The sequence below is a fragment of the Syngnathus leptorhynchus genome, chromosome 9 (assembly GCF_054491065.1).
Source record: "Syngnathus leptorhynchus isolate UIUO chromosome 9, UIUO_Slep, whole genome shotgun sequence".
Classification (NCBI taxonomy): domain Eukaryota; kingdom Metazoa; phylum Chordata; class Actinopteri; order Syngnathiformes; family Syngnathidae; genus Syngnathus; species Syngnathus leptorhynchus.
This window is the reverse complement of record NC_141203.1, coordinates 7,806,654-7,834,356: the sequence shown is the minus strand read 5'-3', so window position 1 is coordinate 7,834,356 and position 27,703 is coordinate 7,806,654. Positions and strand designations below refer to the sequence as shown.

The following is a 27,703-nucleotide window of genomic DNA, read 5'->3' as shown; positions in this document are numbered from 1 at the left end:
AGTTAGCCGGGCCGACTCCGTCATGGCGTCACCGCGGCTGGAGACGTTCTGCTGCGCAAATCGGGACGCGGCCACCGAGCTGGTGGTCACTTTCCAGCCGCTCCTGTTCGGAGTTGTGACAGCGGCCAGCGCGGTTGTGAGCGTGCTCTTCACCGTCCTGCAGATTCTACCCAAGAGGAAAGGCTACAGGAGGATCGGCCAGTATCCGCTGCCCAGACCCGCGTCTTCATCACGGATACTTTTCATCATCAGCGTGTGTGACATTTTGGGATGCACAGGTGACTTTTTCGTACTAGCATTAGACAAACTTTTTTTGTTGTTGGTTTTAACACTTGGAGTGACTTTTATACTACTTTGCAACTACTTTTGGGTATCTTCTAATCCAAGCAAGTTGATTTGCTGCAAAAGCGTGTTCTGCAATGGTTATGCACAACATTACGTACACTTTGCATCATCGAACCAGTTCAAAATAGGAAAAATGAATACTGTTTTGAAAACTCGCATTATAATGTGATACTTTAGCATTTTTGAAACAGTGCTAAGTGTCTTGTACAGCTGTATGAATTATATGCACAGTTGCCATCCATCCATCCATCCATCCATCCATCCATCCATCCATCCATCCATCCATCCATCCATCCATCCATCCATCCTCAAAAATACCTCATCCATCCATCCATTCATTTTGTTTATGATGCAGCTAATTCCTATTGTGGCTGAGGTGGATTCACACCCAACTAATTTTTCCACACTGTTCACCAAAAATAAGGGGGCATTTACGTATTTGAGGTGTGGCGTTCATTTTTCTGTGCAAATTCCAGCATCACAAATGTCATGTTTACATACCAGTGCTGTGTTCTGTCTATTGCATGAAATGAATGTAACACTCATAGTAATGGGAAACAAATAGTCATCCATTTGAAGTATGGCATTTATTTGTTCAAATTTAAGCTTTAACGGTGTTACTGTAAACTTCAGTTTGACAGTAAAGGGGAAATGAGAAGACTATTTGAGTCGATTTGAGGTGTGGCGTTTGGATGGTACTGCACAGTGTCAATGAAAGCAGATGCCACCAAAGGAAACTTGATGTGCACATGTTGTATGAACGATTTGTCCTATTTGATGACTGACATTAGTTTGGCTAATGAACCAGTTTGTGGTTACTTCATAATCCATTGCTGGTGAATAACTTTGCGTTACCTCTCCAGGTATCATTTTGAGGTCCTCTCTTTGGGTGGGCCTACCCAACACGGTGGAACAGATCTCCGAGGCCAACAGTACAGAAACTTGGCCGGACGTCTTCTGTATCGGCAGCGCAGTAAGTCGTCTACAAAAAAAAAAAAAAAAATCACAGTTGGTTAAAGACACTCTTGTACCTTTGCAGATGTGGATCCAGTTGTTCTACAGCGCTTCATTCTGGTGGACCTTTTGTTACGCCATCGACGTCTTCCTGGTGGTCAAGACGTCTGCAGGAATCAGGTGGAACAATTTTATAATTGTTTTTAAAAGAAACTGTCACTTATAGGATATGTAGTGAACGTGTTTAGTAGATTATAAATTGTGCAAATACAATAGTGTGCTTGGTGGTCATTTGTGTAAACGCAGAATTACAGGAATGTTTGGAAGCCAGGGCTTTTAAAGTTCTTTTGACTGAATGTAATTCCTTGTTTAGTACGTAGTAGGGAGTCATACTTGAACTAGTTAAAAGATTTATTATCAAACCCAAGCCGAGGACAAAGAGCCGCGGCATGTGTTGCGTGGTCCCATGACTTGTTCCCTTTTTCCCTCAGCACCATTATCCTGTACCACATGATCACATGGGGTCTGGCTTTGCTGCTTTGTATCGAGGGCGTAGCCATGCTCTACTATCCTTCCATTTCCAAGTAAGATCCTAACGCTCAGCTTCCACAATGTTGGCGCTTCCTTTTTATACCTCCGTTGCGAATCGATTCCACAATACTAAGCTAACGTCCATGCTTTTCATTAACATTCATGAGACATTTTTTTTGTCTCCTGTGATATTTAACTTTTTTGTGGATTTCCTATTTGCTCAGCTGTGAACAAGGCTTCCAGCACGCCATCCCTCACTACGTCACTACGTATGCGCCCATGCTCTTAGTCCTTGTGGCCAACCCCATCTTCTTCCACCGGACCACATCCGCAGGTCAGCTTTTTGGACTACATCAGAATTATCTGACCCAAATTTACAAATATGAAAAAAAGGCATCCTTTTTTTCATCTTCATTCAGTGACATCGTTGCTAAAAGGACGTCAAGGGATCTACACAGAAAATGAGCGGCGGCTTGCCAGTGCCATAAAGATACGTTTCTTTAAAATTATGCTGGTGTTCTTTATTTGGTAGGTTTTTGGTCTTCTTCACTACAGTGTTTTTTGTATTTTTTGTGTGCTCATCATATTTTTGTGATGTTCCAGCTGGAGTCCCAACATCATCAACGAGAGCCTGCTCTTCTACCTGGAGATGCAGGGGAACATTGACGACAGCAGCCTCAGGAATATCAGAAATGCTGCCTTGATCACATGGTTTATCATGGTAAATTTCAAAACACACTAATTAGTTTAGTTTAGGGGTGTGGTGATAATTATTTTGAGATTTTCTTTAAAAAATCATATCTTTTATGAATAACTGTTCCCACAAATATTGTTAAATTTGTTTTACCTAAAATATCGGTGCATGGTATCAGTAGCCTTCACAAGGACCCGATACCTAAAAATGAGGTTGGTATAGCATACCCTCACTGATGTGTGTCATTTTTCGTCTCAGGGAATCTTGAACCCCATGCAGGCCTTCCTCAACACATTGGCCTTCCACGGCTGGACGGGCTTCGACGTGGACCTGAGTCCGCGGGGGAGGCGGGAGCTGGCCTGGGAGTCAGCGTCCACGTCAGTGGCCAATGCGGGGGGACACAACTCCATGGTGGGCACAGCCCTGCTCTACCAGAGTCACGTGCAGGAGGCCAAGAAAAACATGAACGGCAACGGGCAGCCGCAGTCCGACGCCATCAGCGTCCTCTCAGAAGGTAATTGGCCTCGCGGCGCCCCCAATAGCTCGCCGATGTATGAGGGCTGGTGATGACGGATGAATGGACTGCTTATTGTTTTTGACGGAAGATTCTAAAATGTGAGGTTTTATTTATGCAGAACTCCGCACACTGTGATCAAGTTTTTGTATTTACCGGTACTGTTGCTGCCCTCTGCTGGAGATAATGAGAATAAAACTTGGAGTACACGTCACATCCTGTATAATTGTTTGCTTTCCACGGATCAATTCGCTTCTTATTCACCATGTAGGGTTCTCATAATTGGACAAGGGTGAACTTGTGAAAAAAATGCCAAATTTAAGGGAAAAAGTCTAACTGTCCATCAGCTTTTAGTTGGAAGAAGACTCCCTGGTCCATGGAGCATGATGTAAAATGGGGTCACTCAAACTGCAAGGAATTAAAAAAAAAAAAAAAAAAAATCCTCATAAAACTTGTAGTTTGAATTTAAAATAACTCTTTTGTGACACCAGTCCTGAAAGTTTTCTCACATCCCTTGTTGGTCACGAAACAAAATACAATGTGTGATGCAAACGATTGCTCTTGCATCACACTTTGGATCTAGCTTTTCATTTCCTGTTTTGCTCAGGGAGGAAAATAAGACAGAGACATGTGATGGTTATCCCAGCGGCTCATGATCAATCAGAATAATATAACACAGATGATTCCATTACGTTCCGGTCCAGTGAAAACACCCAATATGTCACGAGCTCGTGAAGCATTTGCAAAGTAGATTTACAATCTGACGCAGTGGAATCTTCTGGAGATTGTCACTAACCTTTTTGGCCCCTCTCAGTGTTGTCTCTCTGTTCATCTTGAGTCACATTGTTTGCCTTTATATTAAAATCGTCACTGGGACAGCCAACGTGATGTCCTGCTCCAAAAAAAGACATGTTGAAGCAATTACCAAAGCCGAATTAAATGACACCATTCATAACACCAGCATGTGTTGAACTAATTCATTTGATTAATTTGGTCTCATTTCCATGCATTTTTTTTCTCCCATGTGAAATAATGGAAGGCAGAAGGTTGGAATTAACACGTCTGAGTTGAACTGTTGGGGGCATTTGGTAAAAAGGGGGGGCGTTATATTTTACTGCTCAAAAAACATGTGCACACAAATACACACAAAATAGGAGTTTCAGTCAAGTCAATTAGCTACTAGCTAAATAGAAGTGTGATACTGTATTTTTATCAAATGATAAAATAGAAGTACAATACCGGTAGCTTCTTGCGGCCAAAGAGGGTGCTCTAAGAAGTAAAAATTAAGCAGATGGAAATCCTAATCCTTAATTCTAATACAGCCACTACTACTACTAGTGTACATATTTTCATGGTATTCTGAGATTGCTGATATGCTGTGCAATATTTGGATTGTATTTCCCTTTCATTCTTTTTTGTGCATTCATATGCAATTTCTTATGGAATTGTTGTTGACTGGAATGCTGGATTTGCTTTCTCCACTCATGTCTGGAGGTTTTCGAATGATCCACACATGATGATTTCAAATCTTTCTGCATGACGTGGGCCACAAATGAAGACTTAACGTACACATTTATCTATAAGATGGGAAATATTTTTGGCATTTTGTTTTAGCCAAATGCATTCAATGCAATGCATTCAAAGAAAATGTCATGACCTCACCTTATTTCCCACCCTAGTCTTTTATTTAGCAAAGGTATTTCCCAGAATGCATTTGCAAAAGAAAAATGCATTTAAAACAAATAAGTAATACGGTGCCCCCTCCCCTGTTTTGTCTCGCTAGGTTCAGAATCTAGCACAGTTGAAATCCACATATCCAGCGAGCTACCAGACTATGCCGATATAGATGCTGATGAGGAATCCTTGGGGACGTCAGGGAAGCACTAGCCAACGTCACATCGCACTTAACTACAGCTGGTAAAAAGAAAGAAAAGAAAAAAAAAAACAGTAGATCTCTTTAGTATCTATAACACGACTCATTTTCTCATTCCCTTGTGTGGCTTCTAGTGACCTTGAGAACGTTAAACATGTTCTTCTTGGCGACTCACAGTTAAGTCTTTTCTGCTCAATAAGTTATTTTATTTAGCATCATGGCTGTATTCTACCAATTATTTGTGGGTTTTTTTAGCTTTTATTCTTATAAAATAGCAAATATGTTTCTTACATTGCTAGTGACTGAGGTGTGTTGTGCAAGGGCATGGTCAAGGTGTAATGCCACCGGGCCGTTTATTATTGATGGGAAAATGAAGCTTCAAATTTGCTTCATGAAACAGTTGTTTTTTGATTGCTCAAGATGACACAAATTGGGCTGAACCTACATTGGCTTGCCATTTCCTAAAACCTTTTATTAAATTTTTGACTTTTTATTTTCCAAATGAAGGAGCATCGGTTTCGCAAACGATTCAGAGAGATTTCCATTTGTAAAGTTTGATTAAAAAGAACAAAACAAAGAAATGACAATTGAATGCGCAAGTGTTCTGATATCAAAATAGAGTGATTTATTTGAGACACTGAACGACTTGAATGTTTTGTCTTGAAACGGGTGACCACACCCTGGACCAGGGTGCGCCAGAGACATAGTAATAGTAGCTGTCACAGCCTTTCATCCACATTGGCCACCAAACCCACAGCCCAATTTCTCAGTCTGACACAGACAATAATGGCTCTGAAAAAGTCAGAAAAACGATGGACCACCCGTTGACATCCTATTGTGACACCTGACAGAAAAAAAAAAAATATGAAAGGGGACCAAGGGGCGTTTCACTTATCACCAAAAATTGCGAAAGCCATTGTGAGGAAAGAAAAAAAAGTGCACTTCATATTGAGCGCAACTTGACAGCAAAGGAATGGTAGTGGAAATGCTTTTTTTTTTTTTCAAGCTCAAACCATTAAAAGATAAATTTAACATTTCGGATTGGATTCAGATGGTTCAGTAGAATTATGTCTTGGGGATTGAGAAGGGGGGTGTGCCCAAAAACCAAAAATGTGGAAATGCTAACCCGCCATAACTTGTTTTCTAGTTTGGTGGGTGTGGCTTTGTACAGCCCATTCAACACGCAATGTGAACACGCAACTGAACATGAAGACGACGACTATGATGATTTCGTAAATTTTGCCGTTGGTGCCTTCACTGGAAAAAGACGTTTTGAATTAAAAAGCGGCCTCGTTGCGGCCCGTCAGCAAAGACCGCTCTAGCCATTAGTGAGCCCCTAACGTGACGTCAATAAGGTGGACTGTATATAAACATATATACACAGTATATAAGTCTGTGTATTAATCTAATTTACATATCTTTACATTCTTTACATGTACATCCAAAAAAGGGCAAAAATTCTCTTTGTAAACCACACTTTTCACTCATTTTTTGTCCGTGTTGTTTCCAATTATTGAGCAAATTGGGCCGGTTTTGGAGGTTTGTATTTTTGGGTGGACTGGTGTCCAGAAACTGCACACTCCACACTCCACCATTTCGCACTTTCAAGTCTATCTGTGGCGAGAAGGACGTAGGGGGGGGCGACGGGGGTCTTCGGACGAGCCGTCCTCCATCGGAAGCGAGGCTTCGCTATGGTTGCTGATCCTCATTGTGTCACCGCTGAGTTGCGGGGAGGAATTCTGCAAGCCTCCTTTCCATCGATGGCTGCCTTTAGGCATGCGTTTCGGTTAAGTCACCTTTCCTGCCAAGCGGCCGGCTGCAGCGGACCACCGCAGCGGGCGGGAGGGAGGGAGGAGTGGCGGATGGCAGCGCTTCCTCACGAGACACCTCATAAAAACTCGGGGAGTCGGCGGTAGCTCCGATGTTGTCTTCGCCGCCCTCCAATTGGACTCATCCTCAAAACGCTCCATGTCTGACGGCTTCACCCCTGCATGGTGGTGAGTCGCTCCTTTTTTGTCTGGTTTTTTTTTTTTGTCCTTGTAGTTGCTCCTGTGAGTTTTGTTGTTGTTGTTGTTGTATCTAACTCCGCCTACGTGCCACGCCCCCCCTCCAGGAGCACAGAGAGCATTTGCTGATGTCTACAGAAGGCAGTCTGCTGCACATTCCAACAATTCGCCGGCCAATTCCGCTATTTCCGGAGGTCGAGGACACATACCTGCACGGGAAAAGACTTGTGTTGGGAGACCTTCTGCATCTTGAAACTTTGTGTGAACTCCTAATTGTCTTTTATTATCACTCCTTCTTAGGAGAACGCCCGATACTGTTGTCTTTCTCCGGTATCAGTTCTAAGGTGATAATTCAATTGTGTGGGCACTTACCGAGCCGTCTGAGGCGCTGGCGCCAACTTTGTCCCCGGTGCTATTCCAGCACACTTCAAAGATCCCACCAGTACCTCTATAGCTGTGCACCAAAGCCCCGGTCTGGAAGGACACGAGGAAAAAAACGGAATAAGAAGAGGATTTCTGGTCAGCCTCGAGGAGATGTGGCTGTGGCGGTGACTCACCGTGGTGTTCCAAATGTGCACACACTTGTCAAAGGAGCCGCTGGCGAGGTGTTTGCCGTCCGGGCTGAAGGCCACGCTGTAGACGGGCTCCTGGTGCTTGGTTAGCGTGTGGATGCAGACGCCTCGCTCGACATCCCAGAGCCGCACCGTCGAATCAAACGACGCGCTGCAGGTGTGCGGAAGGAAGCGCCGAAAAATAAATACACCACCAGTGCTTTTTTGTTTCTTATCCCAGATAATAAACTATATGGGGCTTTTAACGCTGCTGCTGGTTTGCTTGAGATGAGGAAGTTGCATTAGTGGTGCTGACAATGACAGTTTTATTTCCTGCGTGAAGTATAAGCTTGTTAGTGCATTCTTTTGTTGTGGGAAGTGGAACACATGCGTGAACATGTGGGTCAGGCTGCACTGCCGCGGGTCACCGAGAGTTAAAAGCGCCATATCGCGTCGCTTGGGGTACCAGTTCTGTTATCAGGGCTCTATCCCACCTGGCCAGCATGATGTTGGAGTTAGGATTGCTCGTGCCGGGTCCGGTCGGACTCCACTTGATGGTGTAAATCTCTTTACTGTGAGCCTGCAGATCGTGGACGCACGTTTCCTGTTTCATACTCCAGATCTAGAAGAAAGAAAATAGGGAAGGAGACATAAACATCAAGAAGCCTCCACACTCTGGTGTGTTCTTTGTCTTGAAATCCCGAAGCAGAGCGCTGCTCTCACCTTTAAGGTCATGTCGTCTGAGCAAGATGCGAGCAGCATTCCCGATGGATCCCACTTAATGGCGTTAACCTCGTTCTACCACACACACACACGTAGCGTTCATTATCGTGGCTCCCCCAGGACATTCTATCAGGAGTTCTACGGAGCCAAGCGTATTTTACTTACAGTGTGACCCTGGAAGGTCTTGAGTGGTCGATCGCTGCCGAGGCGACACACGTGGATGCACATGTCCGTGCTGCACGAGGCAAAGGTGGTATTGTTCTGCCAGTCCACATCCAGAGCTGGAGCTGTGGGAAGTCGGGAAAAAAAAACCATGCTCGTTAAGAAATGCTGCTGGCGTCTTTTCAGATTGCCCCACATACTTGATTGAACATACTTTACCTGAGTGAAAGGGGAACTGCTGTTTGGCTTCTCCTGTGTGTGCGTCCCAAATGATTGTCGTCTGGGAAAATCAAGTTTAGCATATCAAAGTGATGCATCATAAATCAGTGGGTGTAAATATGCTCAACTCCCAAGTTGATATTTCACAAGCTTAGTTTCCATGACAATATGTACTTTATGATTGCATTACTCATTCTCGCTCTGAAAAACAAAGATACTGGCGCATCCCTGAATAAAACAAGCTTACGTTTCACAGCTAGGGACAGACAAATGGCATCATGAACTACCTTATCTACGCCAGCACTGAGAATGGAGTTCCCCTTCTTGTTCCACTTGAGTGCAAATATGGGACCCTTGTGCTGTCCCAAGGTGCTCGCCAGATTTCCTAATGGAAAACAGCAATGTTGTGTTATAGCAGAGACCCCAAGCTTGATAAACCCCCAGCCCCAAATTAATACCGAGGTTAATGGTCCCGCAGTAGCGCACAAATGACAGAACATACCGTCCTTCGTCCATATCCTGGCAAAACCGTCGTACGAGCCTGTCGCTAGGAGCGTTCCGTCGCTCTGGCGGGTGGAAAGACACGCGGCTCTTAACGCAAAAGTCTGGACGACGACAACAAGACGCGCGCACGAAGCAGCTGGGACCTACATTCCAGTCTAGAGAGGTGACATCTTTGTTGCTGGGGACATCCTGCCCGCCTTCTCGGATACAATGCCGCAGTACCAGTTGGGTGGAGTTGGAGTTGTTGTTCTCGTTCAGGTTCCAGATTCTGGCGGTGGAGTCCCCCGAACTAAAGCAGATAAATACCAAGACTGTTAGGGTTCATGTAAATCAGGCATTAATTATTGGGTGCGTTGATGTTTTTTTGAAGTCAGTCCTAAGTATCGTGTGTGGGTATTAGAGTCGTTTTTAATGACTCCTCTTAAGCTTGAATTGATTTGGAAATCCATGGCAGGTCACATAAAACGTCCTCACGGCTCATGAGTTGTAAGTTCCACACCATTGATGGTCTGAGCAGTGAAAGCGCGTTCGACAACAGAGCCAAGGTCTGCCGCATACAAGGTGTCACTCTTTTGTTTTTCCCTACCTAATTCAGGTCAGCTTTGTCACACAAACTCACAAACACACACGAGGGCCTTCCAGCTTACCCCGAGGCCAGCAGATCACTGACAGGGTTCCAGGCGCAGATGAACACTTCCGACTCGTGACCTCGCAGCACTGTGGCTTTGCTGGCGGGTATCTCCACGTCCACATCCATCTCCATTGACTCACAATGGTTATCTGAGAACGCAACAAAATGTCAACATGCGAAAAAAAAGAACATTAACGGACGTGTGCACGCTGTTCTTTATTATTTGGACATCAGCACAGAATTGTCGCTTTATGTCAAGGTGAAGGATTCAGCTTTAAAACAACCTGAGTTTCACTTTTCTTTACACAAAGAAAGTAAAGCCTCGCTCACATCTAAACTTCCTCTGCTGCTGACACCTTGAAATTAAATCCCCCAAGTCCATGTTGACACAAACATTCTCTCTCTTTCTCTCTCTCTCTATCTCTATCTCATTCGCCCGTTCGCAATCCACCTGATCCACACCTCTCAGGTTTCACTAACACATCAAGCTGCAAAGCGCCAACTATAGCACATTCTGCTAGGATCGCATTATTTGCCACTCCGGCGCTTCTGAAGCAAACCAATTGGTGAGCGGGTAGATAAAGCAGCATCCATTACAAAATATATAGATAAGGACAGTAACCTCAATCTCCTATTATCGCAGCACACATTTGGATGGACCGTTTGTGTATGCATTAAAATAAGGAAGTGCCTTAAAAAGAAATATTTCCACCAGGCAACACAGTTGAGTTTACAAGGCACACCTGATAAGGGCTTGTATTTCTGCTGTGTAAGCAGGATGGTTGATAGCTGCATCAGCTACAGAAATAGCATAACTGCGTGTTCCTCAGCGACAATTTAAAACACAACTTCAACAATACAACAGTGGTGCATTTATCTCTGTAAATCACCATTTCTATTATTGGAACGTTTGTGCGCAATTGAAACATCTACGTGGCCATTCTTTGCAACCCCCCTCCCCCCCCAAAAAGAATTATTTGTATCCCTTTCCATGGTCTTTAACATACTCATGTTGTGGGTGCCGTTCTCCTCCCCGTTGACGGTGGCGTCGCCATTCTTTGGCGCATTGGACTGGTTTCCAGACGTGGACGCCGTCATGGGGCAAGCGGCCTGCTGCTGGGCCAGCTTGTCGCGGAAAGCCTGCTGCCGCGTCTGCACCACGTCGGGCATCACGGCGTCGATGAGCGACAGCGACTCGATCGGCCGGCCGTCGAAGACCGTTCCGTCCTAACAAAAAAGTGTTGTGAGCGACTCATTGCACGAAACCTTTTGTGACAATACGGACAGTTGTTAATCTTATCTCACCTCATTGATGCTAATCTCTGCCTCCACATACTGGAGCCCTTTCTGCAGGATGGAGATGAGGGCTGCAGGGGGCACTAGTGTACCATTGATGTTGGACTGGCTGATGTGGCTCTCGATGCCAAAGGTGAACGCTGAGTGAGAGAAACCTGAAAGCACAAATCATATGTTTCTCAGTCCCGTTCCTTCCTCAGACCCAGTTACATAACACGTCTAACATCTGAAAGTCATTGAGACTCAATTTCGATTGACCTATTTAGAGGAAATTGAGATTTCTTTCAGTCTGTGGTCATTGCGACTATAAAGGGGTTTCCACCAATATTTGTGTTTGGCGACACCAACGCGTGCACATTTGTGTTATGTATGGAATGAAAGTTAGGGATTATATAACAGACTAACGGGGGGGACTTCAGTTTCTAGGAAATTACATATTATACGGCAGTTAAACCACTCTTCTGATTTTGACAGCTGTGGATCGACCCACTGTGCTCTCCACGCATGCAAGTCAACGGTTTAAAGAGACCTTTGCTGCAAAAGTCAGTCACAATGGGGCCCAATTTAACAAACCTTTTGCTCACAAAACATACACGCATACATTCAAACAGTACATAACCTCAGGCATCTCCTGATTGTATTTGTCTTTTTTTGTATTCAGTCTTAATTTTCAAATCTCGGGAGATCATCAACTTTAAATATAAACCGAGAGAACAGCAAGAATATAACTGCCAACGTAATCTACTAAAATGATAGCAACAAAAACTAAATTAAGACTACGCATCACTGTAATGCTCCCGCTGAGCCAATAGTTGGCGATGCCACTGCAAAGAAACACTGTACACGTGCATCCAACTGCTTGTTCTTGCAGGTCTTACCATAAACAGTCTTAGGCGTATGTGCGTGTAGTTTCTCATACCTAAGTAATGCGACTACACGACGCACAACAGCGATGTCGTAAACACACCCCACAACAGTTCTGTCGACTCTATTGTTTAAATTCTGCAAGTCTAAACAGGAGACTTATCATGTCAGAAAGAAAAGATAATGGCGATCAAAACTAGTCTTTCATGAGCCATTTTTATGTAACACTAGAGTCAACATGACCTTCTTTATATATATTTTTTAATCAGGTAAAAACAAATGGAATCAAACTGAATTGCATCAGTGTCAGCTTTAGAAGACCAACCTGATTCTTGGAGGTATCTGTAGACCAAGAAGTTCACTTCGTCACTGGTAATACTCATTTTAGCCCAAAGAAACAGCGGAGGTCTGTTGGAAGGCTCGGCTCACTCCTGGAGAGAGATACAAAAATAGAAGCGGAATTAATAATACGTCTCGGCACTCACATCACTGCAACGGCGCATCTTTTTATCTGTTCCACACAAACAGCAAGAATGTCTGCCAGATGACCATGCGCAGACACGGTTCACCTTTTTCTTACTGGAATAAATATGATTGGTTTTTCACCAGAAAACCACGCGGTGCCCCTTGTGACCTGGCAAACCGCAGAGTGATGGCGAAAGAGCCGTGATACAAGATGAAAACTCTAAATATTGATAAAAAGCAACTGACAAATTCTGTCAATGTAGGGGGAAAATGGCAGTGGAATTAGATTGTACTATTAAGCCTACGAGCTGTTTTTCCTTTTCGGGCAAACTGAACCGCACCCGGAATACTTGCTTAGGAATCAATGTTGCATCAGGTATAAGGCATGTATGGTCGTCCAACTTGAATTGCTAACACCGCCCGTGGCTACTCCAATTCCCCTTTGGTAACGTAGCAACAAGAGCGATGGAGCAAAATACAGACAACAGTGTTGTCCCAATTACCAAAGAGAGCACAGCCAGAGGGGGTGACCAAGTTCCTCAAAAGGAATGATTAACTCTTTCACCTTGCTATAATCTTTGTTATGGGACTTCACCTTAATGAACCACAGCAGAGGTTCCGTAATTAAACTAACAGTTTTAATTCATGCAGGTACAATGCGTTTTGTTCCGCTGTCTCCCAGTGGGATAAACGGAGTTCTGGAAAGGAAGCACCCGATTAAAAATGTCCAGCAAATTACAAAAGAAGGAAAGCAGAAGAGACTCACAGCATTTGTAAGACGTTATTATTACGACACATTTCCCTTTCCATGGACTCCTCCCTTGCTTCAGCAAATTAATTCAAAAAGGCAAAATATCTCTGGCCTTCCTCTGCATGGAAACAAAAAAAAACGTGCGTACCTTCATTTCGAAGCGAATGTGTCCTGATTTGACCACACCGCCCATTAGCTTACACTTGAGGGGGCTCGTGAAAGCCCAGTCACAACAGCAGCAGCAACAACAACAAGAAAACAAACGGCACACTTAATTCCAGGGAAGCCTGAAGGCGCTCAGGCCCCGCTAGAGATGGAGCAAAGGCATCAGCATCAATCAGACCAGCTGTGATCCCTGAACATTACTACCTAGGCCCTCCATATCTGACAAAATGCTTGAAGGTTTATCCACAGTGAGGTGATGAGTGGACTATGAAAGGCTCTCTGCTTAGCTTGTCAGTTCTGGTAACATTTGGATTAGAGGGAGTGGGGGGGGGCAGTTTACGAGACAAAAATAAAGAGCAGATAGAGATCTGTTTCCAGCCGTTCCAGAGCAATTCTTTCAAATTATAGTTAGCAGCTTATAAAAGCAGCATCAAGCTCTTTGTGTGACTGTCTCGCGTTAGAATTTTTTTTAATTGATTAAGAGTAGGGTATTACAGGTGTATGCGAAATGTGACTTTTAGTCAGCTGTAATCATCTCATTTGTGGTTAAAAAATGAACAGTACAAGCACTGTTTGTGAAATTGCTGCACCGCCTACAAACGTTATCTTTATATAAGTGACTCCTCACTCACGTCGACCGCTAAGTGGGTAACCTTGTTGTCATGGGAACACTAATGTCTGCCGTGGTGGACTCGAGCTCAGTCACACCAAACAACATCAATGTCATGCGTGAAAAGCATGCCGAATAAAAGCTTTAGCTCTCTAGCTTGCTTTTACACAGCAGTTCGGGTACGTTTCCACGAGCGCAACTTGGTTTAGAGATATGTTGCTAACAAACGTGCGTCTCTGTTCGCAGGTAGAAAGCTATGCTAAGCTCCTTTCAACATAATACTAGTGTACAAACATCATAGAGTTTGTTTCAACTAACAATGGTACGTTATTAATACAATATGTTCTAGGTTAGGTTACAGACTAATTTTGCAGTCGCTGCAGCTCACGCAATGCATTGGATGGTTGATTGGGTAACGTTGCCGCTTTTTTGACACCGGGGACCAGGGTTTAAATTCTGGTCATGAACGATAGAATCCAAGCGGGTCCCTCGGCAAAATGTGATCCAATACACTAATTCCCTGACACTAAAACAGAAACAGGGTGAGGCCGTGTAAATATTTTCCATGCTCACTATGCTGGCATAAGCGACGTTGGTTGATCAAAATTCTCCCAGGGAAACTTGTCAAACCCCTGCATCTAACTTCAAAGCAGAAATGTCATTATGAATTGAATAATAAAACTGAGTAATACCACAATTCTCCAGTAACACATATAATTTGTGACAATATAATTACATGACTTCTCAAATGACGTTTCCGCATTGTGTGTATATGCCAGTGTTTAGTCATGGTAGTGAGGGTTGAGTACCGAGTGAGAGTGAGTACTGTTGACACAAACCGAGAATGGAAGTAAGATGTGACTACCGCATTGACTTCTGCATAAGAACAAACTTGCAAGGTTGTGCAAAATGACGAGCAGCTTTGAAAAGTTTAGCAACATTAAAACTCAAGATGATGTGGTGAATGACTTTCAAGTGTGGCTAAGAGATTATTTTTGTTTAGCTACATTGGCTAAGAGGTTTCATGGGCCTCGGCCAAAACTGATAAGAGCATGCAAATAGATGGTCATCAGTAGTTTGTATACAGGACAATGCAGTTGACATGTCTGTGCAGATGGCGTAACATGGTGCCAGCAAAGGTTTGAGGGAAAATTTGTGTCGATATATTTTTGGTATTGACTATTGCTCTGCCCTAAAATTTGACATGAATTTAAAAGAAGACTTATGCATGGTAGCTGGGAACGAAAAAAATATATACATTTGGACGACAGATTCACAGAATCAGACAATATCATTCGATTTGGTTCAAAGTAAAAAGTGGAATACTACTCACAACATCAAGCAGCCCTACAGTTACACCTTGAGGTTTTTTGTTCTTTTTCATGGATCCGATGCAGAAATCCCAACTGTCTGTCTTTATTTGACACCAACAAGTCAATTTGTTTTTTTCAAACATGAGTGAAAATACAAAGAACACACTGTTAAAATAACACGAAATGTTCATACTAACATTAATCAATTACAACATGCTATTCTATCACTAACCAGGATAATTTATGAGCCTAACCTACTCAGTACATATATATAGAATATCATTTAATACCTTTATGTCCGTGGATGTAAGAAGAGGGAACATGAAAGCCTTGTTCTAGTTTTCTGCTCTGTGTTTAGGAAGAGGACTTCAAAACACGTACGTGTCTGTGATGGTTAGTTTGAGCAAGTCCTATAAACACTACATAGAGAACAACATTTTTCAACCCTGGAACAGACTGAACCTTATTTCATGATAAGGGCGATTATGCGCAAAGATCCAAGTGATTGTTGACTTGTTTGTCTTGAAATAAAACAAAATGTACGACGCTATGTGCCTGTAAACGGCAAAAGTATTCTTGTGAAAAGAAAAGCAAAACAAGATAGACGCTAAGTCTTCCACAGCAAATCTAGAAAAAAATATATATAAATAAAATAGAAACACACCATCCCCATAGCTGATAATTGGTAGTGGTCATGCCTGGAATTTATGATCCAATATGCACACATAATAGCCAATGCAGCTGTGGAACTGAGAGCGTAAATGCAGGATTTCCTGTGTATGCAACACAAAATAAACAGATGGCACTTAACTGCCTTGTACAAAAAAAAAATTGCTGGAAAAATGTGTGGTGTTGTGCCGATGAGCCCTGTGCATTTTGGAGCAAGGCTGCAATTTCCCCATCCCCCCACGTCCCCTTCGCCTTCATACGCATTATGTACAGAAAGGCGAGGCATTAAAAAATGGTGCAATGTTAACATTTATGGATGTCGAGACATCTTTTGCAATAAAGCCGCTGAACCAAGACAGTGCTGCATTTATGGCAGTCTAAAAATAGACAATACGCTACTCGGTAGCTATAGGCCCCAATTTATTCATCGCTGTAGATAATATGAATTCCAGCACTCATTTAATCCACATATTCGGTCAATCAGAAAAGCTTGTAAATGATTGCACGGATTCCGAGATAACGAAACATCACCAAATTCCACTCATAATGAATGGAAAATAGCAATCCTCCCAAAAACGGGATGTTGATTCAAACGTGCAAAACAAAAAGCAGCCTTCTCCAGCCCATGCAGGTCTGCGAAAAGAATGCCGCTGAAACCAGCATAGCAGGGACCCCATTTTCTCCTGAACAGTCACCTCCTGACAGATGTGCAAACAAGACCTGGAAACAGCAGCCATTTTCTCTTGAACTACTCTGCTGAGTAAAACCCGCCTTTGAAGCTTCTGGTTGGGCTGCAGTCTTGAGCGGGGGAGGGGGAAAGCTTGGCCAGGGAGTGTGGGGGAGGGGAAGTAGAAGCGAGAAGAAGGGGGAGAGAGGAATGGTGGAATGGGGGCAGGGTGATATATAATGATCCTAAAAACAGGTAATCACAACAACAATTTGTGCACTTCATAGCGCGCCCCCGCCCCCCCATCCCCGACATAAAACAGGAAAACACTGGTGGGGAAGTGATAACACTGAGGACCACTCGATTTATATCCAAAGACAGGAGGGAAAAACACTGCACTATTTCAGGGTCATGAATCCGGGAGGGAAAAAAACCTGGTTTCAGCCACAACTCACACGGCCGATTCCTGTTTCCTGATTCGACGTGCGGCTTGTCTGTTCTGAGTCACTCGTCGCCAGCAAAGTGGTTCAGCAAATTACCCACTGGTTAACATTCCTTTAAGTCACGACGGATAATAAAATGACTGGCTGATGATCGGCTACACATTACAGATCTTTCCTTGGCACAAAGAGGTCACACCAGCAACCTGGGACCTGGGACCTCAAACCTACGGCTCCTTTAAGCAGGTTCACAATGAAATGGGTCATCCCAACCGGCTTCTTGTCACCCAGGTTGTAGTGATCCCAAAGCTCATTTTTCAATGGATTTTCTGTACAATAAGGCTTACATAGGCATTTTCTTGTCCGATAAATAACCGAGTATGCTATTGTGGCATATGGATGTGTGTACTCCCTGCCTGCCCGATAAATGGGGGATGGTGAAAAAATTTGATTCTTTGCGGGAGCATTTTAGCGAACGTCCATTTAGCCCACTGGATTAGATCAATTTGTCAGTTCACTCCATCCTTGGATCCAGATTTGTGGATTAGGGATTGATCTGTAAATCAGAACCCCTTTGGAGTCTGACCACATTGATGACTTTAAATGTCTCACACTCGATTAGCGATGCGCAAGATCATGTGACGCGCTAATATGACTGGTCGGAAACAAGCATAGTGGGGCAGATGTGAACATGAGATATCTCGCTTTGATGAATGATTTGCTTGTAAATAAGAATATGGGATGGATTCCATAGAAATGGAGATACCACAAGGCGAATCAAATTCTGTGGGAAATGCTGTCCTCTACAAAAGAACACTTTAAAAGAAAACATCAACGTACCAGTGCAGCTCTTGACGAGTTTTGATGTGGTGCAGTGCTATCAAGCATGAGGACATTATGGTTGGCTCATTTCAACAGCCCTTTTGCAGAGGGTCTGATATTAATATTGTCTTCAATCTGACTCACATCAACGTTCCTTTGACAAGCCTGTGAGATTTCAGAAACTTCTGTTGTTTAGAATAGATACGTGCATACGATAAGGGCTAATTTTCACGTCAGACATCAACATTTTCACTGACTCCAGAAGGGGGGATATGTATAAAAATATTTTGACGTTGAACAAATGGCCCCGGGGGATTAATCGCCGCCAAGTCGTCAGTTCTAATGCGCTCTGACTCATTATCTGGCGACTATAACTGAGGTACAGTGATACCTCGGAAAGGTCGAACAATATATTAATTTTAATGACAAATGAGGAGGGTTAATAAAGATGTGTAAGGTGCTTACGCATCTCATTTTTTCACATTGTCACACGAGTATAAATCAAAATGATATCAACCACGAGCAACAAGCATATGGCAGTCAAGTGCGCTTTCTTTTACAATCTCAAACAAATGAAACTGCCGGTTAACATCAAGGTAACTTCTTCCCTTACCAGTGTCTCCTTTATAGTACCACTGTACAAAACAAAGATTAAACCATTTATTGCATGAGTTGTCCAGCAAACCCCCCCCCCCCCCCCATGTCCAGCCTTATCTATTAGTCAAATAGCCTGATACGGATGCTGTTGGGAGTAAGCGCAGGCGGCCTGCATGTGTCTCCGACAGCGTGGGGGTGGGTGGCAATGAATATATTGTGCGTGCGTGGAAGGAGATTGCAGGACACAGACAGCGCCTCAGTACAAGATACGTACATGCAATACATAATCTGCTATCTTAATGGCTCCCACGCAATACAACCCGAAAAGACTACAATGATGCGAGTTCAACACGGATCGCCATCATTTCTGCTTTTCTACACATACAAGATGGTAGAAGATGTACTGGCAGAATCAAATCTAGGCCAACGTGAGCCAGTGTGACAGGTCCTTTATGTTGTGTGATTTGTCAGAAGACAAAGTGTGCATCTGTGAGACATTAAACATGTAGTATGTGGAGAACCGAGAAGTACCTCACTACTGACAGGATGTGAAACTGTCATTTATTTATTTTTTGTCAGAAGGAAATGTTATAAATGGATGTATGGCAAGCACGGTTTGCACTATATGACGTCAAATGCGAGTTACTTACAGCCATATCTTTGGTCTTAGTACAGATTGCCAAGTGCAAAGCTAAAAGAAAGAAACACTGTCCTTGAGGTGGCAAGTTGTCAACACAAAAGCCCGGGCTGGGCAATTATCTTTTTTTCCGTCGGTATCAGGAGGGCTGCACAAATAAGCTATAAACACGGCGACGCGCACAGCAGTGTGGGCAATACAAATGTTACTATGGCAACCGGAAGATCTCGCTTTTCTGTCAACAGCTGCTCATGCCACCCGAAGCAGCCCCCACACTCCTCGCGCTTCCCTTCCATCTGACTTTGAGGTCAAACCGAAATACTCAGTTTCATTCCGAGCCATGTCTTTTTCTCATATGCGTACGGTGCGATGCTAAAACTACGCCCACATGAGCTCGGGTTTAGTGCATGCGACAAATGCAGCAGGACTTTCAAATTCCTGCTTGCAACAAAAAAAAAACGTCGCATTAACCAAAAAGAAATGATCTAAAATGCTGTAATATTTAGATCACAATATTTAGACCAGTAGTTGGCGATGGCACTTAACTACTTAAAATTGCAATCGGCGTGACACCTAACGCATTTCGAAACACAGCGGCTAAAGACATCAAACATACAGAAAGTAAAAACACCTTATTGGAATCACTAACATTAACAACATTGAAAGTACAAACTCGAGAAAAACTGATCCCATGACGTTACCACCATTTTGATTTCTTGCGCAGCTTTGTATTTGTACCAACCGTATCTTTTGTATTATGGCCCAGAATGTTCGACCTTGTTTGCATTCAACCAACACACATTTTCCCACAAGCGTTTGCAGGATTTTAAGTGTGTCTTTGCAAAATGTAGCAGGCCTTGGATGTTTGTCTTTGTAAGATAAGGTTTCACCACCGTACGTCACAGCCCAGAGACGTGAAGATGATGAGATTATTGTCACATGTACTGAAGCAATGATGTGCAACTGGTGGGTCAGGACCCAAAAGTGGGTCGCAGATTCATTTGGGATAGATAGCAGCCAGATAGGGCAATTTCTTTTTTTTTACAAGGGTTTGGTTTGGTTTATAAAGGTGCGAACATACGAACTGCTGTTTTCAATTCAATCTTTGTTTCTTTTAAACCAATACGATACTTACTGTAACTTTACTATGTTTGTGTGTATGTTTAAAATATGTATCCTCAAAGACATTTTTCCTGATTTATAAAAATGGGTCACGACTTGACAACAGGAAAACATAAGTCCCGGGGTGACAACAGTTGAGAACTTCTGAGCTAAGTAGTCGGTACTTCCCAAAAATTCCTGATGCTCCTCCAATGTTGTTGTTGGCCTAGTGAAAGCTTCTCGTACCAGTTTTTCTGGTCTTTTCAACTATTTTTGAAGTAGTCCAATAAGTATCCAGGTAACTGCATATTATATTGTCTGCCTACAAGTGTTGCTACACCGTTTGTGTTCAAACATCCGTTGCATTTAACCACCGCAACGTTGTTTGTTCGGTTAGCTCATCAAGGGTGTTTTGCATTGTGTTAGCATTAAGATAGCGGCATTTTGTGAGGCTAAGATAATGGGGTGAGGTTTATGACAAAACACAAAATTCGTTGTTTCGTTTTATAATACACTCCAACTGGGAGTGGCAATAAAGCAGATGAAGGAAGTACTTGGCCTTTTTTTTTTAAGGAAACATTCACTACCTGCCTGTTTTTTGTGTGTAATTTTCTGCCACCATCTGCTTCTTATAATTCAATTTTTTGCTTGCAACTCCAGAAAAGAAATTGTTCTAATTGTATCACTGTAATTTCCTTTCTTGAAATGCTTTGTCCAGCCACAGGACTTCTTTAGTCATGTTTTCACTCAATGCTGCAGTTCAACTAGCCACTGCAGACTTTAGAGGGTAAACCCCAAAGCGGCTGGCGTTTCCACAGCAGGGAGGGGTAAGACATAAATAGTGTGACATTACAGCAGCTCAACACAACAGAACCCGCCAACAATTTCAACGAAAAAGAGACACAGTAAACAGAGGACAGCAATGGAAGACATCCAACATTTTGGGTTATTTCCTCTTGGCACGAGGCTATTTATAACATCGAGAAAGCTTTGTTCGCTGTTTCCTTTCTATTCCATTTCTGCTGTTGCGCAGAGGTTATTCACCATCGGCCAATCATCAAACTGCAGCTCTGTACTGAAAACGCTTCGTCCGCCAATGAACAGAGACAAAAAGGCGGTAATGGATGTGTTGTTTTGGCATCTCTTTAAAAACAAGAAATATGCTTAGCAAACTGCACTGCTAGTCTTTGTCTTTACTCTCCAGTAAAGGAAAAGCTGGATTTACAATTTCTTTTTATGACTTGAGGTCTTGGCTTGCTCAGCTTACACAGTTTGAGATATGTTTGGGCTAACCAGAGCAGATACAGTAAGCAAGCTTAGGACATTTCAGAATCCATTTCACAAATTCTATCGGTTAACGCGCCATTACGTAAAGACGAGCAAGGTCAACATGTTCATTTCACAACACGTGAAATTTCATTTTTGAAGTTTGTAAGCCCTTTGCACTAATCACTAACTTAAAAAAAAAAAGTCGGTGGCCCCTCCGACCTATATATTTTACTAGCTCCTCTCGATAAGAGCAACGAGTATTCACAGATTACACAAACAAAAACGTTCAACTTTCTAGAAGCACAAACCATTCTCCACAGATACAGCAGCATTTTCACTTAACTACAGTTTTATTTGGAAAAAAAGAGATATGAAAGTGCTTTTGAAATAAGCTCATGGTCATTCTATTCATTCCAATTCAACGCATGATTGAATGGGTGGGTTAAAAAAAAATGGGTGCAAAATGTACTTTTGGATGTGAAGATGTCTAAATGTTTGGATAGGACAAGCAAGGACAATATAGATCAGTAGAGGTCAATATCTTATTTGGCTTTCAAAATATGAAGACTTTTGATGACAAGGTAACAAGGACGTGCAGAAGCCGCAATAGTTTTGGTGTAATATTGCAAGATCTGTTGGCATACAAAGTGTCAATGCTGCCAAGTCGTGTGTTAATGACTATAAAGTCTAGAAAACAAAAATCTGTTCGAACACCACATGGGTTGTGTGCGAGCTGCTCTTCCTGTTTTATTCTGGGACTCTGCTTAGACAGACTGATCCAATATTGTAACCACCATTACAGCGATGTACTGTACTGTCACCTCTGCAAGGACCAGGAATATTTTCGGTAGGTGTGAAAGGAGTTTGCAAGAGGAGAATCACAGACTGTGACTAAGGTGTGCTATGAAAAATCTGCAAATGTTACATTTATAACTAACACAATATCCGGGCACAATCGCATATGACAAAGACAGAACTGCATTTGAGTTCAAGATTGAATCAGACAACATGAATCCATCCTGTCACCTGTGCCTGCAATCTGTCTTCACTCCCCCCAGAACAGCAGGTACCAAATATCGCACAAAGGTATGATCATCCAAGATCTGAGACATGTCAAAGCCCATGCAGGGGTGTCACAGTCAAGTCGTGTGCTGAAAATTATCCGTGCTCTTGCCTCCGTTAAAAGGTGCTTGCAAAACTACATCTCATCCGGGGTAAACAAATGCGTAAAATGAACATTCTGTGGATGCAACAGTCATATAGAAGAAATTACAAGGATTGACCAACAGGTTGATGAGTCAATTTTACAACCCTGCAATGACCAACTAATGAGTACACTAACAATCACGTGTATCTCGTCTTCCGAATGGCAAAGTTACAGAGGAATTACGACTCGTCCATCGGTTGCCATTGCTGGACTACGATAATCTTTGCAGCATGGCCGGACAAGAACGTGACACAATCTGGTGGTGTATGAAAATAACCTGGTTGTGGATGAGAATAGCTAGCTTCGGTTATTTCGGTTGCCGCTTGTCTTAAAATATTCATACCAGCGCGAGCAACCACTTTGCGCAATTGAGAAGTTTATCCATAGCTTCACAACGCACATTAACCAACGCTGTCATAACTTTCTCAGGCCACAGAATTCATCACAATGGTACTGCTCAGGAAATGAATGCTCTTTGTAGCACACGAAGTATGGGGATTTCACATTATTTTCTGTTTCAACAGTGAAAAGAACACTTTGGGTCTATAGACAGTATATTCGAGTTCATACGTCTGGCTTGTAATTCACACAAGCAGATGTAGTCAATGGTGATGGAGAGCGGGGGAAAGCAGCCCACTGCTTTATTCTCGTGGTGAGTGAGATGACTCTAATGTGTTTCATTTATGGTAGAAAGTAACAAGCGGAAATGACATTTATTTGCCCCATGACGTCAATGTGTGTTGCGGGTTTAATCCAGATATATCAATGCGCGAGTGGCTCTGTCCGTTGAGGCGTGTTCACGGGTTATTACGATTGTTTTAGGAACCCAAATGCTAACCTTAACTTGGATATTGAGTCAATGTATTTTTTACTAAATAAATGAGAGCCAGTAGCAGTCACTTAAAAAAAAATCCAACCTCAAATACAGCATGTTATTCGCGTTGAATGAGCAACAAGGCAACAAAAACAAGCAGTGGAACCCTGAAGCCAGTTCCTTCTACTTTTGAATCTGACCTTTGGGGTTTACCTGTAAACTGCCGCCAAGCTCTATTTGCACACAGAGGGTAACGGAATCTCTGGCCGCGTTCGTATAAAGGGACCTTTGACCGTACTAGGGATTTAAGAAGACGGTACACAAACTCGAACCACAAGAGACTGCCGCATATTGTCACCATGTTTTGACTTTTGTTCTTCGTGTGTACAAATAAGTTATTAGGAAACATAACCACTTCAGTGGAAGAGGGGGGGATTCCTGTACTCTCCGATATTTCCTCATCTTGCATCCAAGCTATTTCTCCATTAGCAGCATTCTACCACTCCATTTAACTGCTGCCTCTCAAGCCATCAACCACACCAATTTACTTAATAGCTTGCATAACTGTCTTGGCATCTCTGCTTCGGCTCATAACTGCTTCAATTCTTACTTTGCTAATACATATTTAAGTGATTGTTTCAGTAATCATGAGTCAGCTCTCCGGCGTAGAGTCCTTCACGGGCCCTGCCCTTGGGCCAGTTCTCTCTGGGACTTTAGTTCAGTCATCGTCATGCAGCTGTTACGCCGCGGATATAACGTAAAATGTCTTTGTGGCGGGCGGTGCAGACCTCAATGAGCCTTGGAATTTTACAACACACAAACATTTTAAATAAGGTGCCTGATTTTGTATTTTGAGAAGGTTAGGGGAGAGAGAGAAAGAGAGAGTGAGAGAGAGAGGTCTTTTCATAAACACTGTGAGACACATTGCGGTATTTGTCTCCCATGATCGCAAAGTCACAAGCAAAGATTAGATATATCTTTTTTTTATTAAACAATCACAAATGAAACTGCATAGTTAAAATTCAAACATAACACTGAGAACATATATATATATATATATATATATATATATATATATATATATATATATATATATATATATATATCAGCATTATATATACCACAATCAATCGGGCTCAAACTGCGGCCACTGTCGTCATATAGACATGGTTGGAAATGAAAGACGCAGAAACACATCAAGCGACTTTATACAAGACTAAGAATACGCTACGGAATCCTGTTGATTCCATGTTGGGGGAAAAAAAAAACCCACACACACACACCAAGCCTTTGCCCTAGTTACTGTAAACTGCAGATCACTTTATTCGTTCCTAAACCACAGATTTTCCATATCCTTCATCTCTTCCTTGTATCATTCCATTGCTCTGACTTAAAAGCAAACTGCGCCCACACCTTAATTGTCAACGCCGCAACCATTTGGATTACAATCTACTATTATTTCTTACGACTGTTTTTAATAGAAAACAAACGAGTCTGTTTTGCCGTTCCTTGACAGAACAACAGATTTGCGAAGTCTGAAACTCAAAAATTTTAAAATGATTTTTGATTCTTAAACAATAATGCATACGAGTTGTGGGTATTATTTTTGGACCCAAAAGATTTCCGCCCGACTGCGACGATATCTACATAATTACTAACTCAAACTTGTTGCAGATATGTCAATATTTCTTTTACTAAGGTTGCAATGAGTGCGGAAAACAGAAGCCATTAGACACTGCCTAGCCTAGTCAACTTTCATCCATCAACCTCAAACACTGCCTATCGCAACATTTTATTTACATTATATCGACACAATATCTACGTTCGATACCAAACGACTCGTTCGAGATATAAACACAACCACAGTAAATGAAAATCCAGCATAAATAAATAATTGTAGCCTTGCACTGACTGGTACTTGTAAGGACGTTATTTTAGAGTAACCGTTGAGTCTGCCAGTTGGCTGGAGGCCCATGCGCACTGCAATGTCCCTTTTGGAGGGAGAGAATCGCCACCACAATCAACCCCATGGCCTATCATAAGTAAATATTGCAACTAAAATATTTGGACAGCTTGATACAGGCGTTACAGCAGCAGAGCGTCGTCACTGACTTTCTCGGGACTTCCTTGCCCTACTTTTGCACAGGATATAAAGCTGTTTTCAAAACAGAGTCCTTTGAAATGAACCAATGGGTTTGTTGCTATCTGTTAAGTGAATCGGCTCCAAGTCCCCTGGCAGCTTTGAATGGCTTGGCCAAATGACAAGTTGTTCCATAAAATGAGGTCTTCTGTTCAATTCTAAAGATGGAAATAAGGTAGCGTCATCTCACAGTTCAAGTAGCTGACTTTGCTGTAACTGTACAAAGTGTAAGCATCCACAGAAAACAATCCAAACAAAACAATGATTTTAGACACTGCACCCAAAAAGTAAAACATGACCAACTCATCCACCCCTCAATGAGAAGCATTAATGACATTCAATGTACACACTGACATAGTTAGTGAATGGGAACATTAGAGAAGTTGAAAGGCGGTCATAAAACACTATTGTTCTTTTAACGCCTGGCACTAAAACAGTTTCTTAAAATGACCGCAATTAAGGGTTCATGGCAAATGCTCAACTTTGGTGAGAAATCTGGTTGAACAAGATGGTAAAGTAGGTTTAAACTGGATCCACACAATTTTCACTCTTTAGTTTTTGGAGTTGTGCAAGATAGGTGGTAAAAGCCCTTGGGCTGGCTGAACAATATCAACTCTTTTTGATTATTAGTGTTGTATTATTTTTATAATACACATCACAGGCCCAATCAGACCCATTTACATTTCAATCATTTGCATCGATTATCTGGTATCGCTTGCCCTGTATTGACCCTCAGAAGTGTCTGCACATACCTGATGTTGTAACGATGAAATACAGATTATAATTAGATCAGTTTTACGTTAAATAAGAGGATTTGTATGGCTCCAATGAGGGGTATTGGTCTGATTAAGGGTTGATGTGCACAAACCCTCATAGCTATGTTTATTTTGTTTGAACTGAAACCACTGGGGAGTTTACACCCAGTCATTTGGGAAGGGTAACATTAGATGTATGTACAGTAACATGAACAGTTTCTTGAAAACCGAGAAGCAACCTATAGTACAGTTGAATGGCATTCCCATCCCCCACTCAACTGTCTCTTAAGTCTACATTTCAATATAAATATTTACAAAATTATATAACAGGAGAGCAAAGAGAATGGAAAGTAGGTTAGTAAAAGAAGGTAAAGTATTGTGATTTTCAAGCTTAAGTACTTATTGTTGTCCTTTGTCAAAATAAGCAACAACAACAAAAAGCCTCTTAAAACTTGTTTTTGTGCGTGAATGGAGGATCGGAAACGCGTGTAAACACCACCGTGGGTAAACAGTTATAAATATAGAGGCACACGGGAATAATAAAGAATTAAAATTGGGGAAATTAAAGGGGGACAGACAGGAATTTCAACACACGTGTAGAGTCAATGGGGATATGAGCCGGTAGCTCACACTCATACACGTTCAGCGCCATATGCACTCATTTCTTCCCCACAACAACAATAAACGCGATCCCACCTTGTAGTTTTTATTTCAAAGAGCAACTTGGAAGCGTACCTTTCGATATTACGAGAGTGAACTCGTGGTGTCCACCGCCGCCGCCTCTTCCACAAGGATATTCTCCCAACTTCAACAAGCTAGCGACGACTTTCCTCCCATTTTACTAAGCGTCATATTTCAAATTCCGACCGCTGGTGTATTTTTTTTTTCGGGGTGGGGGTGCCAAATCGGCTACGTCCCCGGTAATGGGGGAGGGGGGGCGTAAAGAAAAAAAATAATAATAAAAGCCGAGTTAGCGTGTCGCCACTGCGGGCTACTACGGAGGAGTTCGCCGTTCACTGAGGACGAGGGAGGGGGGACGCGTAAAGAGACGGCAGCAAGCAGGCGCTCAACGCCAGTGGTAGAGAGACCTTTGAATACAACAAGGGAGAGAGAGCGAAGTGGGGGATGGGAGGTTGCTTCGAACTGACCTTAAACCTGAATATTGAACGCACATATCAAAATGTAATTAATTACGTCTGTCTGCCATTTTAGATCTCGTATCTCTCACAGCGGCCATGTTTTGGCCGCCTTGTATTTTTATTAAACAAGTATCAAGCTTCCAATGCGGCTGTTTACTTCACCACAAAGACACTAGTCGTTACGTGGAACTCACAACGACATTCGGTGCTTCGTACACGTAAAAAAAAAAAAAAAAAAAGAAGCAGATTGTGAAATGTGGTCGGTGAGATTGGTT

General features: G+C 42.5%; 2 protein-coding genes across 3 annotated transcripts; one reads left to right on the top strand and one right to left on the bottom strand.

Annotated features, from left to right (window-relative positions):
• Window positions 1–6,163, top strand: gpr143 (G protein-coupled receptor 143). Its single transcript, XM_085920151.1, has 9 exons — window positions 1–278; window positions 1,209–1,318; window positions 1,385–1,479; window positions 1,791–1,883; window positions 2,055–2,164; window positions 2,250–2,358; window positions 2,434–2,551; window positions 2,783–3,038; window positions 4,822–6,163. Exons 1-9 carry the CDS (start codon window positions 23–25, stop codon window positions 4,923–4,925), a joined length of 1,251 nt encoding a protein of 416 aa, XP_085776277.1. The 5' UTR covers window positions 1–22; the 3' UTR covers window positions 4,926–6,163.
• On the bottom strand, window positions 5,512–27,632 carry tbl1x (transducin beta like 1 X-linked). Of its 2 annotated transcripts, none has more exons than XM_085920149.1 (15): window positions 27,025–27,632; window positions 12,193–12,298; window positions 11,013–11,158; window positions 10,715–10,934; window positions 9,724–9,856; window positions 9,224–9,365; window positions 9,075–9,138; window positions 8,860–8,957; window positions 8,573–8,633; window positions 8,357–8,478; window positions 8,192–8,266; window positions 7,963–8,090; window positions 7,475–7,640; window positions 7,290–7,391; window positions 5,512–7,126 (listed from the first exon to the last, which is right to left on the bottom strand). In XM_085920149.1, exons 2-15 carry the CDS (start codon window positions 12,248–12,250, stop codon window positions 7,100–7,102), a joined length of 1,542 nt encoding a protein of 513 aa, XP_085776275.1. In that variant the 5' UTR covers window positions 12,251–12,298; window positions 27,025–27,632; the 3' UTR covers window positions 5,512–7,099. The 2 variants fall into 2 exon arrangements, with proteins under 2 accessions (XP_085776275.1, XP_085776276.1); XM_085920150.1 differs by lacking the exon at window positions 27,025–27,632 and adding an exon at window positions 15,192–15,395.
• Window positions 27,633–27,703: the final 71 nt, after the last annotated feature.